Source organism: Rhinolophus sinicus, linkage group LG15 (assembly GCF_036562045.2).
Source record: "Rhinolophus sinicus isolate RSC01 linkage group LG15, ASM3656204v1, whole genome shotgun sequence".
Taxonomy (NCBI): Eukaryota; Metazoa; Chordata; class Mammalia; order Chiroptera; family Rhinolophidae; genus Rhinolophus; species Rhinolophus sinicus.
Genome location: NC_133764.1, coordinates 36,966,030 through 36,983,798, shown reverse-complemented (window position 1 = coordinate 36,983,798; position 17,769 = coordinate 36,966,030). Strand labels below are relative to the sequence as shown.

Below are 17,769 nucleotides of genomic sequence, written 5' to 3'. Positions count from 1 at the left end.
TCTAAAAATGAAACAGCTGCTTGCCATGTTTGCTCCTTCCCTATTTCCTCAGTGCCCCTTTGCCCTGAGACAAGCTGACTGTGTGACCCTAGGTAAGACACACTCGCTCTGAGCCTGGCTTCCCATGTGTGAGGTGAGGCAGTTGGTTGAGATCCCTGGCTTCTTCCAGGCCAAAGGGGGTATTATCTTTGGGGCAGGGCCCTACCCCTTGCAAAAGAAGCCTAGATCAAAGTGACTGTGCCCAGCACCAAAATGACTGTGCCCAGCACCAAAGTGCTCAATCCAAAAGGCACTCAGGTACCTTTAACAATTGTAGAGTGCTGGCAGGAGTGAGACCACACTACCCAACCACTAGAAGAAGACCAGTAGGCTGGGAATGTCAGTTTATTTGGACTTGATTCATGTATTGCGGCTTCTAGAACAAAGGAGTGGCTTCTACAGACAGTGGGGCCCCACCAGCTGGGGCCCTGGCCCAGGGCTCCATTCTCTGCTTTTGGTGGGCGGAGCCTGTCCTTCCAAAGCACAGCCTCTACCCACCCTTCTCTAGGAGACCTCCCCACATGAGCTGGGAGGGGCCCTCCAGTCCTGGGGGAAGGAGTGAGGGTCCTGGGCTCAGACTGAGTAGATAGACTAAGGCACAGCAAGGCCCACAGCGTGGTCACAAGGGCTCTTCTGGAGGTGGCGTCTGCTGAGGCTTCTGGCTCAGCGGGGGCTGTGGCTCCGGAGATGGTGGTGACTCCACGTGGCCACCGACCATCCAGAAGTAGTTTGGGTGTACCTGACCCTGCACAGTTTCGCTGGCCATCAGCTCCCCGTCCACAGCAAACATACCCTTCCCATCCCTGGGCTCCAGGCGGAAGGCCACCACGGGCACATACACCAAGTAGGGACAGTTGCACTCCATGTGCCTGCCCTTCTCCATAGCCAGGAAGAGGCGCAGCAGCATGGCCCGAGACACGCCTGCGCGCACGTAGAACAGGTGCATAGTGCCGGCCTCTCTGTGGCCCATGGGCGCCGCAAACATCTCGCTGCCCAGGTGTGAGTGTAGCAGTGCCAGCACCAGCACGAAGTCCTGCTCTGGCACCACAGTCCAGTGAGAAGGCACCGGCTCCTCCAGGGGCACGAGGTGGGTGTCCACAGGGCCTTGCAGGTCCTGCCCGTCCAGAGCCCCAGAAGTGGGCATCTTGGAGGCCACCTGTCCAACGGGGAGGTAGGCCAGCCGGCCCTGGTAGGTGCGCAGGGCCGCCAGGCGCAGGATGGTGCCCAGAGTGAAGCGCATCTCCCCCAGGCGCCGGAACTTCTCACTCTCGATATCCACGTCCGCAATGAAGCCCCAGGCCAGGCTGAGCACAGAGAAGACCCGCAGCCCCGAGGCCATCTGCAGTGACAGCAGGTTCATGGGAGCCAGCCGCCGGCAGCACAGCAGCCGCGTGCAGTTGGTCAGGAGGTCTTCATTCGTCACCTGCTCGTAGCTGCAGGGGAAACAGCCCTCATGCATCCTCCCCTTCCCCCTCCTGGGGAGTGGGGCAGCCAAGGCGACACTGAGCTCCTAGGGAGTTGGCAGGAACCCACGATGGAGCAGGTAGAGGCAGCCAACTGGCATCACCAGGAGAGGGCCCCAGAACTAAGGGTGGAAGCTCCAGAAAAGGAATGGAAGTTCCTTCTTTTGGAGGGAACTTCCAAATGGGAATTTATAAAAGAACTTGACAGTGGGGCGTCACTAAGGGAAAACAGGCCTACTCTGGCCCTGAGCTCTCACCCAGCATAATGGTTCAAAGAAGCTGCCAGTGCATTGCCAGAGCCAGCTGGAAGGCTACACAGAGGCTTTCGGATGGCGGTCTCCCAATCAGGCCGCTCCATGAGCCCGTTTACCACCTGTTGGAGCAAGGAGGCTCAGCCTGGGAACAGCCCACTCCGACCACCCACACTCAGCTTCCTGGTGCAGGCCTCACCTCATGCATCACCCCATCTCCAGACATGACCACCAGTGCATCCCAGCGGCCCAGCTCCTCCGCCTGCACCAGCTCCCTGGCGTGGTTCCGCCGCTCTGTGGGGGATACAGAGGATTATAGGGTGGGGGCGGGTTATGGATGCTCACTGCACCCCATTGGGGAGGCACTCACCAGTGAGCATGAGTGTGAAGGAGACATCGGCCTGGGCCAGGAGGGGCTGTACATAGCTTCGGAAGAGTTTCAGGGCCTTGCCTTTGCCCCCGCGCGGGTTGAGCAGCACCAGTACTCGGCAGGGCCGTGGGAGCAGGCTCTGGAAGCCACCGGCTGCAAAAACAAACCCGAAAAGGCCATGTCCCCAACAGGCCACTAGGAGGCTGAGAGTTACAACAGGGGTACTGGGTGGAAACGTGGTTCCTGAAATAACCGGGTAATTGATGCAACAGAGACAGGCCAGAAGCCCCCGCCTCCAGCAGGGAGCTCCAGGGGGAGCAGGGCGTCCCTGACAACCCTGTCCTTGGCTTTGGCCTGGCCAGCTTCTGGCCTGGTCCAAGGCAGTGTTTCTCTGAAGCGTCCCCAGCTTCTCTCTTTTGTCCAGTTGACTGTGGCAAGGGAGAGAAGGGATTCCCCATAGCCCTTCCCGGCAGGGACCCACAAACCTGGATCCATAAGTTCGACCCCAAGGGTCCCCAGCTCTGTCGGGGCGCTGCCCTCGGCGGTGGCTCCTGCCTTCAGCTCCTTATCGGTGCTACCCAGGCAGGCGAAGCGTTGCCGACTGTGGGGCTCGCCCTCCCTGCCCGGATCTTGGGCTTTGGGGGCATCCGCGTCATTCCCTTCAGCTGCCGGATCTAAGGGAGTGGAGACAGCGCTGGCGGAATCCCGGGCAGCCCCCTGAGGTGAGGGACGCCCAGCCATATCCACGGACCACGCGCCAGGAGCAGCGCGCTCCGGCATCGCCGGAAGCCCCGCGGGCTGGGAACCTAGTTTTTCCAGAGGTCCAGAGAGACCGGGTCCGGTGCCGCCAAGGGCGCTCCTGTCCTGGAATTGAATCCCCACCCTCAGAAGCGAAGGGTCTCTTCCTCCGGGCTTTCCTCGCTGGGGCCTCGGGTTCCGGCCCGACGGATGAGTCAGAACCCTGTGGCACCCTCCGTCGGACCAGACCGTCACCCCCCGGGGGCTGCCACGGGGAAGGCAGTCTAGTTGCGTAAAAATCCCAAAACTTGAGCAGACATCGCGGGGCACGAAGTTTGGGACAAGCGATCCCTACACCGAGCCAGCCCGGTCGCCGGTTCCCCTACTACCAACTCCAGAGCAGCCGGGATAGCCACGCGCGCCTCCAATGGCCCGGCTCTGCCGGGACGAGCGCCGCGCTCGTAGGAGCAGCGCCAGGGTCGCGCGGGGGTTGAGCCCGAGTCCGGCCTCCAGCCGCCGCCTCCTTTAGCCGAGTGCCAAGTGGGCGCGGAGGCTACGAGATGCGTGGCCCAGTTCTCCGGACTGCCCAGGAGCCACGAGCCGCAAGGGGGCAGGGCGGGCGGCCAGCCCCACCCAGTCGGTCCGGTTTGCTGTGGAGGCGCCACCTCCGTTTCCTACAGTGGCCTATGGCGGAACGCAGCTCGTCCTGGGCTCAGCACGGTGTCTAAGCGATAACTGGGGCGCAGGACAAACGCCGACTCCACCGCTTCGCTACCTCGGTCCTAAAACTTTTCGCTCAACTTGGCCGCCCTTCGCCGCCGTGAGCTGAGGGCGCTGAGCCTCCGCTCCGGGTCTAGCCACGCCCCGCACTCCGCGCGCCCGCGAGGGTGGAATGGGCGCCAGGCGTGGCCTGGACCCGCCAGGCCCCAGTCTCACCGCGCAACCTCTGGCACGGTCTGCGCCCGCGACTCGGCCACGCGCAGGTCTTTGACTGGGTCCCGGGGCGCGACCACGCGCTCCCGACGCTCGGAGTAGGCGACCGGCGAGAAGGTGGCGCCGTAGCCCAGGCTGGGGAGAAGCGGAGGCAGCTAGCAAGGCGCGGAGCCCCGGGTCCCGCCACGAGCTATGCACCGTGAACGCAGCGTCCCGGGCGCGTGAAGATGAACGCGCAGCGCAGGGCCCGTGCGAACTCACCCCGGCGCCCAAAGTCTGAGCGGTCCGGGACGAGTGTCGGGCGCGCGCGGCTCGGTGTTCACTGCACGTTCTTAGCTGCCCCTGGACGCCGTGACCGCCCGCACCGGGGTCTTCCCGAAGAACTGCTCGCGCTGCCGCTGCGGGCATGCAGCACCCCCTTCACGCGCCGTCCTCCAGCCCATCCGGAATTCGAGGCCCAGACCCCCGCCTCTGCCGGGGCGTCTCTCCTGCCACCCCCGTTCTTCACCAGAAGGTTATTTTTAGCTTCCTGACTCCGCAGCAGTCACCGAGCCCGACGCAGCAGAGCGTGTCTTCCCCAGGAGGGCAGGAGACAGGCCAGGGGCTGCGGTCCAGAAGAGGGGGTATTTTCAAGAACCTCAGAAGTTGGGTCCGTTCCCCAGAGGACACCATCGAGGCTCGTGTGGGGCCCCGAAGCCGCCCCTTCAGCGGGCGATGAGGCCCACGCCCCTTACCCACCCGACAGGAGCCTGGCAGTGTAAACAAGCCTAGGGGTACCCATCGGGATTGGAGAGCCAAGGATGGGGGCGTGTCCCCCGCCGAGCCCACTGGCTCTACCAAAGGATGCAGAAGTGCCCTGAGTTTTCAATTCAACGGGGACGCATGTGTCAGTGTGTGATATATATATATATCACGGGCGAATGTGTCCGCAGCCAACGAGAGCTAAATCCCTGGGGGGTTGTGTGCGGAGACCCGAAGGAGGAAGTTGCCCAGGCCGGCTTGGTGACGTGACACCAGGTAGGGCCAAAGTTAGAAAAAAACAAACCCCTGTAGGGGATTGGGATGGTCCAGGCCCAAAACTGCAGAGAGCTCACGCGCCCACATCTGCCCGCACCCGACCCACACACACCTCTCCTCATCGCCCCTTGAAGTCGAGAAGAGGCCGGTCCGTGCGGCGCCCGTGACTCGGGCACGTCTCTGCGGCCTGGTTTCCCAACACCTGCGGGGCGGGGCCCGAGGGTTCCAGGGCAGGGGGAGGCGCAGGCTGGGATGCGCGGGTCCCAGGGCTGGCAGCTTCGCGCGCGTCGCAGCGGTGCGCGCCTCCGCCCAGCGCGGCCCCGGGACAGCCAGGACTGGGTCCTGAGCGTCCCGTGCGCATTCCGGGAAGGTGACTCAGCGACGCGCTCACGGATGGAGAAACTCCGCGAAACTAAGAACCAGGGGAGGGAGCTGGGGCGTCATCACCCTCCAGGAGCCCCGCGGCGCGCGTCCGCCCAGGTTTGGTTTAGAATTTCCGGGCCCCCCACCCCTAAGAATTAGCTCCGGGAGGGTAGGGCATCGCTGCAGCCTCAATGCCGCGATCAAGGGACGCGGAGTCGGGAGCAGCGGCGGGAGGAGGGGGCTCCGCGCCCCAGCCAGGGGCCAGATCCCTCCATCTTCTCAGAGACCTCCGCTCCAGCAGGGGTCAGAATCTGAGCTTTGGCGCCTAGAGGACGCGGCGGGACGCGGGGTGGTGCTCCCTGAGCTCTCAACCTTGGAGGGAGGAGGCTGCGAAGACCGCTGGGGCATCCTCCCCCTTCTCCCCAGCTCGGGAGGGCACTTCCATCAGCCTGAAAAGACGCCGCCTTAAACCTTGGAGTCTGATGGGAAACTGAGGCACAGGGAAAGGAAGATCTGGCTGTGCCTGAGTCCGCGGTGAGAAAGCCCGCCTGCCACAGGGTCCCTCTTTTCCTCCCTGCACCCCAGGCTGGAGCCCCTGCAGTCGTGGGGTCGGGCGGGGGCGGGGTTGACTAGAAACCCAGTGGGCCGGGGGAGGCATGTCAGCCTTCTGGATTCTTTATCCGGCCTGGAGGGCCCAGTGGGAGGGAGATGAAGGGCAAAGCTCTCTGGCCCTGGTCTAATCCGCACAATGGCACCTCTGTCCTCCCTGCCTCCTCTCCCACTGCCCCCCTCACCTTTGTTCTCAGCTCTGCCCCCCTCATTCTTGTCATTTACCTTCCCCCACCCAGGCTGCCGCTCTCCAGCCCCTCTCTAAAGAGCTCTGTCTCATCTCTGGAAACTTACCCATCAGCATCCCTGGCCCAAGAGGGAGGATTGGGCAAGAGCAAGATGCTTTTCTTCCTTTTTTGTCAGTCAGGGGGAACAGAAACTGAGAGGTGAAGGGTCTTGTCCAAGCTGCCAAACCAGTTCCCAGCAGAGCTGAGAAGCAAACTCAGGAGGCCTGACCCCCTGCCTGGGAGGCTGAGCCTACCCCAGGCTTCTCACTGATGTTTGAGTATCTGTTGGCCCTTGCTTGTCACAGAGCTGCCTCCAGGAACCCAGCTGCTTAGTCTCCCCCAGAAAGAGGAAGCATCTTCAAAGCCCTCTCCAGGCTTCACCCCCTGGTCCTGAGTAAGCAACTAGCCACTGTGCCCAGCAAGGCCCACCATGGGCCTGGCACCAGGTTTGATCTGACCTGATTGCCAACCCAGAGCTTGGCGTGCAGGTAATACCGGTCTCACAGGTGAAAGAGACTGCCTTTCCACCCCTCCAACCACCTCCCATTCCTCCTTGTGGGCAGCCTCCCCAGGGAGGCACACCTGAGAACCCCCTTTTTTTTCTTCTTCAGATAAAGAAAGCAGGCATTCACCAGGCCTGGCCCCAGCTCTCTGGAAACTTGGAGCCAAGGCTGCCAGATGGCAAATGACTGGCTTGTAGTAGGAGAGGATTCCTATCATCTCTCCCTTCCCTGAAGCTACCTTCCCTGGGAATTTTCTGTTCCCCAGTGAAATTGCAGGGCCTCAAGGCCTCCCCTGACCTCAAGTCCTTTGCCTGAGAGGCTGCAAGGGCAGGGGAAGGGAGGTGTCCAGCAGCTCTGTCAACTCTCTTTGAGATGCGTGCTAGCCCAGATGTGGCTTTCCATTCAGAGAGTTCCCTAGAGGCTGGTGACTTTGCCAGGCTGGGGGGGGGGGGGGTATGCCACATGTGGGGATCCAGGAGAGCAGGCTGGTCACACAGGATTCTTGGCTGCTTACAGAGTGTCAGCTCCCCTGGGTGTGTGGTGGGGTGAGTTTAGCTCTACCCTTCGGGTAGGCTCCTTGTCTTTGTGGGTGTCCTTGCTGAGGCTGGGGACCCAAGTCTCTTGTGGGCCCATGGGCTCTACCGCCCACACTCCCTCACCTGTGGACTGGCGGCTCCTGGCTACTGGTCACGATAATTAGCTTCCAGAGCCCCCTCAATGTGAAAGGGCCACCACACTCCACGCATTTCAGCTGCCTGCCCAGCATCTGAAGGCAACTGTTTCCTGGGTGGTTTAACAGGTATTTATGGTCTCACAGGTCAAGGTGTTGGCAGGGTGGGTTCCTTCTCAGGTTGTGAGGAGAATCTGCTCCGTGCCTCTCCCCCAGCTCCTGGCGTTGGCTGGCAAACCTTGGCGTTCCTTGACTTGTAAAAGCAAAGCATCGCCCGATCTCTGCCTTCATCTTCACAGGGCCTTCTCCCAGGGAAAGATTTAGCTAAGATGTGTTCTTTCAGGGTCTGCATTATCTGCATTATTGCCTGTGGGCACGATCTTTTTCAAATGCAAAGTGCTGTGGGAGGGAAAACCAGTAAGTTCTCAGGGCTCTAGTGTGAATTAATGTCACATTTTAGTCAAAAAATAGTACTAGGTGTTTTGAAAGAGGGAAATAGTGCATGTGGGGGGTGTTGGAGGAAAGGGGAGTCTGGAAGCTGGACCCCCCACCCCACCCCCGCCCCTAGTGTGGTCCTGGTGCCATCTTTGGGAGCAGCAGTGTATTCTGTGCTGGCCCAGGTTTGCACATTGCTCTGGCCCCCTCCACTTTGAGATCTTACCACACACCTTGGCTTAGGATGTCTTTGGCTTCCCGAGCAGATAGGTTTGTTCCACGGTCCCTGGAAGAACAAAACTGAGTTTTGTGTTGGTGTACCAGATTCCTACTGTTGCCGAAATTTATGATCTTACAGTTCTGAAAGTCAAGTTTAAAATGGATTGGCAGAGCTGGATTCCCTCGCCTGTTCTAGCCTGTGGAGGCCACCTGCATTCCTTGGCTCAGGACCCTTTCCTTCACCTCCAAAGCTGGTAGCTTAGCATCTTCAAATCTCTGTCTGATTTTTGCTTCTGTTGTCACATGTTGTCTAACGCTGACCTGCTGGCCTCCGTCTACAGGGACCCTGTGATTCCACTGGGGCCCAAACAGATAACCCGGGGTAATCTCCCCATCTCAAGAGCCTCACGTTAATCGCAGCTGCAAAGTCCCTTTTGCCATATAAGGTTCCAGGATTGTGACATGGACATCTTGGGGGGAGGGGGGTTGTTCTCCCAACCACAGATGGGTAGGGAGATAGTATGGGAACTATGTCCTTTCTTGGTTACAGAACCTTCTTTCTAAATTCCCCACCTCCCTAGCACTACCAAGTGAACACAAACCAGGAACTTGCTGTCCCCTGAATAAACATTTGTCGCGTGGGACCTGAAAACACTCTTGCTCAGATCGACATGTGATTCTATAAATTTCGTGGTCTTTGGCTCATCTGGCAGAGGCCCCTACAAAGAAAACTGGTTTTCATTTTTTAAAATTATCCAAGAGGGAGACATTGGCATCTTTGCTAAAGTAATTACAGGATTGCAAAGCCCCACTTGTCACCTGAGGAAAGGGTGGGGAGCAGGCCAGCCCATCCATTTTTGGCCTGGCAGGATTTCCCACTCGCCTTTGCAGGAAGGGCTTACCACAGGGCACCATCCCCTGGGGAGCAAACTGAAGTATGTGGCCCGCTCAGATCCTGTCACGTGACCTGACAGTTAGCTGCTTCTATTCCTCTGTGGTGAGGCTGGACATGGAGCACCGCGGCTAGGAACATTCCACAGGCTCCCGCTGACATCAGCTCCAATTTCGGTGCAAAGCAGGCTCTGGCCTGGTCTCCAAACCCAACCCCACATCCTGGATCCTTGTGAGGGAAGAAAGAGTCTCTTTCTGAGGCTGCAGCCAGCCTCCTCCCCCACTCAACTGTGCTTTGTTCTCACCTGCACATTTATGCTGGTTCAGAACCCGGGCAACTGGTAAAAGTCCTCATTCAAGGGAAGACATGCCCTACCCACAAATGCCCTTGGGCAATTCCTAAAAGGAAAAATGGATTCAGAAAGAGGGACCTGGTAGCTCTGCCGCAGGGGAGTGGGAAAGCAGAGCTGCTTTTGTCCTTTCACACCGAAGGGATGGGTGTGTGCACCGTTTTCCGGGGGCTTTTGTTGTGCAGTGTTTTCCACTTTCACATCTCTGTAAAGCTAAGATGTGTCCTTGGGTTGTTCCCAAAGCAAACAGTGGGTTGGACACAGCCGCCAGCCAGGCAGTGCATTTGCACTAATGGTCTGGGGCTGTTCCCTCCCACCAGGGTGGACGCCCCTCTGGGCCTAGGGGAGGTGAAGTCCTTCCTCACCCCGACCCCCCCAGGTACACACTGTCTCTGGGAACGCCACTCCAGGAGCCCTACTGGCCCCTGGTGGCCGCCCGGGGATGCATCCCTCTTGTCTTTTACCCAAATCGTGCAGCCACGCGGGCTTCTAACATAGAAGCCAATTTGAGATGGAGGCGGATGGGAGGATGGAAGAGGGGCAGGGCACCTTACTTCGCCAAGCACCAAAAAGACCCAGAGCCTGGAGAGGGGCTTGCCTACCCCTCACGCTCATTATCCACATCCCGAAAATAGAGACCGCCTTCCCTGGAGGCTCGCCTCCTCCTGAAGGTCAAACCCTTCCATTCTTTCCACACACAACCCTGGTAATTTAAGTCATGATTGTACAGGATGGGCTGGAGAGCTGGGGCCGAGGGAGTGGGTTGGGTCAAGTGATCCTGCAACCTAATTCCACACGCGTGCCCTGGAGCCTTTGTTGGAGCAAAGGGAGTGACCCTGCTAATCCTACTAGAGAGCCCTTTGCAAAAGCAGAGCTCCTCATTCTCTTAGCTCACTGCCCCAGGGCCCTGATCATGGTGACACGGCTAGCTTCTTGAGAATGAGTGAAGATGTCATTCCAGGCACCAGCATTTGATCCTAGCAGCCTTCTCTGAAACTTGCATTTCAAAATGGAATGGGGAGCCAAGAGATTACCTGTCAAAGCTTCTGGACTGATTTGTTAGTGCAATTATTTTTAAAAAACAAACAAACAAAATGGAATGGGACTGGAGAGTGCCCCTGAGCAGTGAGGAGCTTTTAGGTGTTGGCTGGAGAACATTTTTTATCTCCTTCCTGCAGCTGCAGTCAGCATGCTTCTGCACACAGAAATCCTCGAGAAACGCTTGTGGGCTGGCCTCCGGCATCCCTGGCAGATGCAGCCCAGTGACCAGGGGAGGGAGCCAAATCTGGGTGCCAGGTGGCCACTGCAGCCACACACCGAACTCAGGAAGGACACAGTCCCGCACTCTACCTCCTCCTGGCTCTGCACAGCAGGCTGATGGGTCCCTGGAGGGAAGGACAGATGGCTCCCGGTGCAGTGTTAAAACAGCACATCAGTCTTCTGACACGACATGGCCTGGAAAAATCCATAGCATCAGAACTTGGCATTTGCAAACAAGCGCAAAGATCCTACCATTTCAGGCTGACTTCCACTTGCCAGATGATAAGTATCTGTGACTACTTGTTTCTCAGATTGAGACCTTTGAGCATGTGAGGAAGGGAGACAATAGCTGCAAGATAGAACATGAATAGGATGGAGTCAGATCTGCTGCCTTCATCTCTTGGCAGCCATGTGCATTTCCTAAGGGGAAGAGGCATGTCAACTCCTATTTGCAGCCTTTAGCCAAGCGGGAGCCTCCCTGGCTGGGGAGGGGCTGAGTGGTAGCAGGAGCCATAACAAAGCCCAGGACACCGAGGTGAGGCCCGTGTGAGGTCTCAGGCACTGAAATGCTGAGGTCCCTGGAGCCTGATTCTAATTTTAAACCAAGACCTGCATGTTGTGAGTACTCAACAAAAACTAGCAGGTCAACCATGAAAAATTGGTCCTTCTAGATGTGGAAAACAAAGCTAGGATCACCCACCAGCCCTTGAGAAAAACGTCTCTTAAAAAAAACGAGAGACTCACGGTTCCTCAAAAAGTTAAACACAGAGTTACCATATGGCCCAGCAATTCCACTCCTCGGAATAGACCTGAGAGAACTGAAAACGTACATCCATGCAAAAACTCGTACGTGAATGTTCATAGCTGCTCTATTCACAGTAACCAAACGGTGGAAACAACCCAGATGTCCATCAGATGAATGGATAAACAAAATGTGGTCTATCCATGTCATGGAGTAGTACTTGGCCGTGAAAAGGGATGAAATGCTGATACACGTTATAGAGAGGGTGAACCTTGAGAATCTAATGTGAAAAGAAGCCAGATGCAAGGGCCACATATCACATAATAGCACTGATAGGAACTGCCCGGAATAGGCAAGTCCATAGAAACAGAAAGCAGCTTGGTGGTTGCCAGGGCCTGGGAGTGGGGGACATGTGGAGTGACTTCCTAATGGATAGGGGTTTTATTTTAGGGTGATGACAATGTTTTGCAACTAGACCACACTGAAGGTCCTAAGTGCCACTGAATTGTTCACTTTATATTATGTGCATTGCACCTCGATTTTTTGTTTTGTAAATAAGGGACTTAAAGGAACCAGCATTGTCCATTTCTAAGGTTGCCGTTGAAATTCTTATTTGGATGGTGTTCAAGAAAAAATAAATTATTCAAGACACTTCTTAAAGAAGGGTAAAGCAGACTATTCAGAACCATCGTGATAGGTGCAGTGTTGGGGGCCGGGGCAGGGCAGAGATTAGGCTCAACTCTGAATATATGGAAAAGAGGGAATGTATAGCTAAGGGGTAGGGTGGAGGTTAGTGCATGGAAAGTTACTACAGGGAAACAGGGGTCGGGGGATTCTGGCTAAACTGACCTAGCTGGTCTTGCCGAAGGCAGGCCAGAGTGAGCCTTCATCACTGGGGATGGGGAGGGATGAGGAACCTGAGCAGGTGTTGAAGGAGATCAGACATGGAGGATGGGGGATTCTGGCTGAACTGACTTAGCAGGACTCTAGCTAGAACTGGGCTCCACAAGGAAGGACAGAGAAGCCGGGGTTTGAAACCTAGTGGAAAAGAGAGCTCAGACAAGCCTGATTAGATCAAGGAGATAATCTCTGTCAGTGGGAAAGGGTGGTGGTCCCACCGTCAGTTTCCCCTTGGCACTCAAGGGTTTGCAGTCCTGTATTTTAGCCTCAGGCAACTTCACAGGGGTATCTTGTCTCTCCTTACAAGGCTGAGGGGTTTCAGGCAGTACTTTGGTGGTATTATTTGGAGAGACTCACCTTGTCTGAAAAGTAGTGTCACTTATGTAAGTCCTAGGTACCAATGCTTGGTTGTCAGTGATATTTTCTGTATTTTCCCCCATAGTCATGCAATATGTGTGGGGTTTTAATTGAAGTACAAATACATACAGAAAAGCACACAGATCATAAACTGTGAATTTATGAACCAATACACCTGTACCCAAAAAAAAATAATGACACATCGTAGAAACTCCTGGTACCCCCTTCCAGCCACTGCCCCCTGTACCCCCTTGGGGAAAAATACTTGACATTTATTCAAAGTAAAAATACATTAGAGATGGAATTTTCATTTTTTAATCTGGCCTTTTTTTATTTGCAAAGGCCTGCCGCAATGGCTCAGACATAGTAAGTGCTAAGAGGACTCTAAGTGGGTTTGGCCTCGGGACATCCTAAAGGAAAGCAGTTCCCTCAGAGGAGGCAACAAGAAAATAGCCACAGGCAGCCTGATCACTTACGGGGTCATTTAGCACTGTGACTCCCAAACCAGGAAGCATATTGGAACCCCCTGGGACCTTCAACACTACAATCGCCTGAGCCTCACGCCCAGAGATTGTGATTTAACTGGTCTGGAGTGTGGCCTGGGCTTCAGAATTTTTTAACAATCCCTAGTGATTCTCATGAGCGGACAAATTTGGGAACCGCTGACAGCATAAAAGGAGGATCTGAAGCCTGTTTTCCAAGTGGGTGGGCAAACTCAAAGGACTCGAAGCGATTTTGGTAAATGCCACAGAAAACTTCTTAAAGGGCATCATGAATTGTCATCGTCCCATGACTCTTTCATGTCTGGAAATGAATCAGGCATAGAAAAGAAATGACGCGTCCTATTAACAGTCTCTTCCCACATCCTCCCAGACACCAGTGTGGGAATGTGGGAATGGGGACAAAGCTGGCTGCCACCCAGGCTCCAGGAAAGTGAGGGTCTTTCTCCAGTTATTAGGGTCATCCCCACTAGGTGGTGTCGAAGCAGACACTCTCAGGACATCGCTCAATTAACTCTTATTTCCCTGTTGACTGGTAATACAATTTTGGAAATGTTCTTTCTTAATATCTAATTGGTATTTAATGACCAGGGGATTCTAATTTCCCTTGTGAAAAAGGAAGACAGTTACCTTCCCACTGTGAGGGCTTAGAGACCTGGTGGCTAGCCTCCAATGGTTAGCCTTGAATTTTCCTGCTCCCTCCACACTGTATTTTCCAATATCAGTCAGATTTCTAAGAACCTGACCATGTTTCTATGGTGGTTGTTTCAGACTAGCGGTTTGAAATTTGTGGAGGAATGGAAGAGGCGTGACAGGAAGAGGAGAATAGAAAGGAGGAAGAAATGGGCAGGGAGGGAAGGGAAAGAATAGTCTTCTATCGAGGTGACCTGGCTTATGAGTTGGTGTTGTGTGTAAGCTGGAACTTGGACTTGTAATACCCCACATGTTGGAGCCCTTCCTGGACAATCACTAGAAAGACAATTTTTCATCCAAGAAAGGAGCATATGTTTCTGAAAGCACTTGGCTCCCTAGGGAAGCATTCCAATTATCTGTTCCTGCATAATAAATTACCTTAACACTTAGTGGCTTGAAGCGGTAATTTATTAGGTCCTTTGTGGGTTGGCTGGACACAGCTGGGTGGTTCTTACTGGGGGGCGGTCCTGTGGTTGCAGTGTCAATGGGCTGAACACCTGAGATGGGTCCCTCACGTGGTGACAGTTGAGGCAAGCTGTCAGCTAGTTCAGCTGGGACTGTCAGAGCACCTGTGTATGCCGTCTCCATGTGACATGGCACTATGGGTTCCAAGAGGGAATGTCCTGTGAGCAGTCATTCCAAGACATCCGGGCAGAGCTGCTGGGCCTCGCATGCCCTAGCCTCAGAAGTCCAACAGCATCACTTCTGCCACATTCGACCACTTAAGCAAGTCACTAAGGCCAGCCCAGATTCCAGGGAGCCTCGTAAGCAAACGGGGTAGGGGTGGGGGCGCAGGGGGAGGAAGAGTTGCAGGTGGCCACCTTTGGATGCTCTCAGTGACTTAGGAAGTAAGAACTGGGGCAACTTTAGGGAACTGCTTCACCCTTAAGGAAGCTGCTTTGTAGCTTAAAAATAGACTCCTGCGAATATGTTTTCAGGAACCCCGCTGCCTGGTTGATCAACGCCCCAGCTTCCTCGGTTTTGTGCTTTGACTGAAACCAGCTACCCCTGCATGACAACGTTTATCCTTAAGCCCTCTCTCCCCACTGGAGGCTGCTGATTTTCCACTTCCCTCTTAATACAAGTGGCCAGCACTTATCAAGCTCTTGTTTTGTGCCAGGCAAGATTGTGTTGTGCACCAAGCATGGCACATACCCAGCGGCTTTCATTAAGGAGACTTGTCTGGCTGAAGTGCATTAAGGAAAGGTTTTATTTTTCCAGTAACTATCACCAGCTGTGCTCGGTCAAAATCCCCTTTCCCATTGAGCATAAGTCTCCCCATTAAGGCACTTCAATCAGATTCCACTTTCTCCGTCAGTTTTGGGTATTAAGACAGCCTTTGGTATTTAAAACTTGACTTGTCTCCAGTTACTCCATCCCTGGCCAGCGCAGGCCAGGATATGTCTCACGCGCCTGTGTGCTTGCTTCTGTGAGGTTGAGGCAGAGGGGAGAAATGGAAAACAGATGTGCTTCCTGCGGTGACTGGTTGGGGGTGGTGACGTGGCTGTCCCGTGCTCTCTGGGTTTTCACTGCTGATCTAGCTTCTTCTGTAGACCAGGGTTTCTCATTCTCAGCACTACTGACACTTGGAGTTGGACCATTCTTTGTTGTGGGGGGGCTGTCCTGTGCATTGTTTAGCAGCATCCATGGCCTCTGCCCATTAGATGCCAGTAGCACCCCCCCCCCCAAGTTGTGCTACTAAAACCATCTCCAGACATTGCCAATGTCCCCTGGGGGCAAACTTACCCTGGTTGAGGATGGGTGCTCTAGATACTTGGTGTGGACAAGTGGGGCTCCACAGGCCTGTTGCCGAGAGACTCTCCCAAGGGACTCCCCTGGGTCACATATTCTTGCTGTCCCTTGGAGGTGGCCTCATGCCATATTGCTCTGAAGAGTTCCCCCAGTCCCAAATCCTAGAAGCTGTAATTCCATCCACTCTGTGGATCCAACTCGGGGGCTGTGGGGCTGGTACCCACCTTCTGAGGGAATAGACGGATGGTCGATCACACACAGGCTTAGAGCATCAGTGCTGAGTGGCACCTCCCAGGCAGCCCCCCAGCTGGTAGCTGTCTGAATTTAGAATGAGGGGTGCATTCTCTTCTTGGCAGTGGGTAAAATCCCACAGGGCCCTCCCTCCGCCTTATCATCTACACATCATCTCATTACTTCTCACAACCTCCAAGGCAGGAATTATTGTGATCACCTTTTCACAGATGAAAAAACACAGGTGCAGGCTGAGGGACCCCCCACCACCACCAGGTGAACCACAGAACGAGAACTGAGTCTGAGCTGCCCACTCATGGGCCAGCAGGCCCTGCCTCCTGCCGCCCCCATGTAGTCCCAGCGGCTCCCACGCAGCTTCCACACCACTTCTCTTCCTCCTACGCCCTCCCTGCTCTGACCCTCTGCTACTGGCCTCACCACTCTCAGCCCTCGTCCTGCTTCGTCCACTCCTCGTCTCTGGCCCCCACTTGCAATCTTGTTGGCTCCAAGTACTCCTGAGAACGTGCAGAAACTTGGGATCTGGGAGTTGCACCCCTGCCACGTTCTCTCTCTGACCCAGAATGAGGTTCATCCTCTTCTGACGTTCACTCTCGGGGCCCCAGCGTGACCGCAACACTTCTTCAACGCTGACGTCTATTATGCCAGCTTGTTCTGTTTTCTCCCTCCTGTGGCCGCACTCTCATTTAGGCCTACCTTGAAACCTCCAGCCTCATGCACCCCACCTTCCTCCTCCTCCTCCAGTCTACTGTCCGGAGGCTGTCGGGAGGGAGGGACAGTGTCTAGAGTGGGGACCATATGCCGCTGGTGATGCTGCTGAAACCTGTGCCATATTTCTCCTTCGCTTCTGCTCTCTTCCAGCCTCTACCGACAGGGGGCGCTAGAATCCTGCACCGCTGGAGGAAGAGAAAGGACCAGCTCATTCCAGTCACTCCTTGGTCTTCTGAGCATCGCCCTGGTAATGGTGACATTTAGCTCTGGGTTCCAGTGTCCCTGCACTCCTAGAATCAGCCTCTTTGTGCCTCTCAGAGGCACCGCCCCCTCAGAGATCTGAGTCCCAGCTCCACGGGACCCCTCACGAGGCTGCTAGGATCCCATAACCCACCTCTCATTCCTCTAGCCCTGGGATGGGGTAGTTGCTTCTGGCGGTTACTTTCTCTCTCTGCCCCCCAGTGGCTTCTTTCTGTCATTTCTGTCCTGTAAAACTCACTTGACCAAATCTATGTTAAGTTCTTTGTTAAAATAATGAATATGGTTTGTTTTCCTGAGTGCCCCCGACTAATAAATATGTGTGAACATTTTCCATCTCCCCTCACCTAACAGCTTATTACATACCAGGCCTTGTTCTAACTGCTTGACATGTGTGTATTAACTCACTCGACCCTCACAAAACCCTTCTAGGTAGCAATTATTATTTTACTCTCTGTCCAGGGGGGAAAACTGAGGCAAAGGAAGACACATTGTTTGCTTAAGGTCACACAGCTGATAAGAGCTGACTTCTGAGACAACACCCATGTCATGTACCCAATAGCCTCTGGGAATGTCCCTGAGACGTTAAATGACCACATAATGGTTTAGTTTATGGATGGACCATAACTATTGTTGGACACCTGAATTGTTTGAGGGTTTTAGCTATGGTAGAGCCTGGATCCCTTTGAATCTGACAAATTTGGCACACTTGAGGCAGGAACCTTGTGACTTTCTGAATTATTTGGTCCATGATTTGTTATAAACTTGCCTCCTTAATGTTCCTTCCTTCAGCCCCTATGGCCCCTGGTCTTTTTACTTCCTCTGTGTCTTTTTCTTTGATCACATCTTGCAAATGCTGCTACACTTTTGGTGACAGGGGCAAGGAAACATCTCTTATTTGGCAGAAGCCGTAAAGGGCACTAGAGGGTTTCTACTTGAGCCCAAAGCTTCAGCGATGTATGAGTATTGTGATACCCTTAAATGCCTCTGCTAAGAGTTAATGAACACCCCAAGATAAGTGAGGTTCTGTCCTACTGAGGCCTTTACAATGTGATTCCATTTCGGATTTTCCAGCGGCCACCACAGCAGCTGCTCTCTACCACTGTCCTTGCTGAAGTTGGGAAGGGTCACTCCCAGCATGCTTGGCTCTGTCTGCCCAGTATTTTGCTCTCGCCCCAGCATGGTTTCTGGTGTCCTATAGAGAGAACTGTCTTAGAGATCCAAGTTGGTATTATTTTTAGAAATAAAGACGTTTAGTCTCAGCTTGCC

The 17,769-nt window shown here is 54.8% G+C and overlaps 1 protein-coding gene and 1 long non-coding RNA gene across 5 annotated transcripts; one reads left to right on the top strand and one right to left on the bottom strand.

Moving 5' to 3' along the window:
* Positions 1-371: 371 nt before the first annotated feature.
* On the bottom strand, positions 372-6,492 carry SPHK1 (sphingosine kinase 1). 4 transcript variants are annotated; one of them, XM_019745493.2, is made up of 6 exons: positions 6,078-6,492; positions 2,609-2,797; positions 2,124-2,276; positions 1,953-2,047; positions 1,760-1,875; positions 372-1,472 (listed from the first exon to the last, which is right to left on the bottom strand). In XM_019745493.2, the coding sequence occupies exons 1-6, from the start codon at positions 6,085-6,087 to the stop codon at positions 659-661; spliced, it is 1,377 nt and encodes a 458-aa protein (XP_019601052.2). In that variant the 5' UTR covers positions 6,088-6,492; the 3' UTR covers positions 372-658. The 4 variants fall into 4 exon arrangements, with proteins under 4 accessions (XP_019601052.2, XP_019601051.2, XP_074175673.1 ...); XM_019745492.2 differs by lacking the exon at positions 6,078-6,492 and adding an exon at positions 4,924-5,056; XM_074319572.1 differs by lacking the exon at positions 6,078-6,492 and adding an exon at positions 4,056-4,195.
* On the top strand, positions 5,154-16,881 carry LOC109454676 (uncharacterized). Its single transcript, XR_002138499.2, has 3 exons — positions 5,154-5,291; positions 5,476-5,708; positions 16,393-16,881. It is a non-coding gene; the product is annotated as an uncharacterized LOC109454676 (long non-coding RNA).
* Positions 16,882-17,769: the final 888 nt, after the last annotated feature.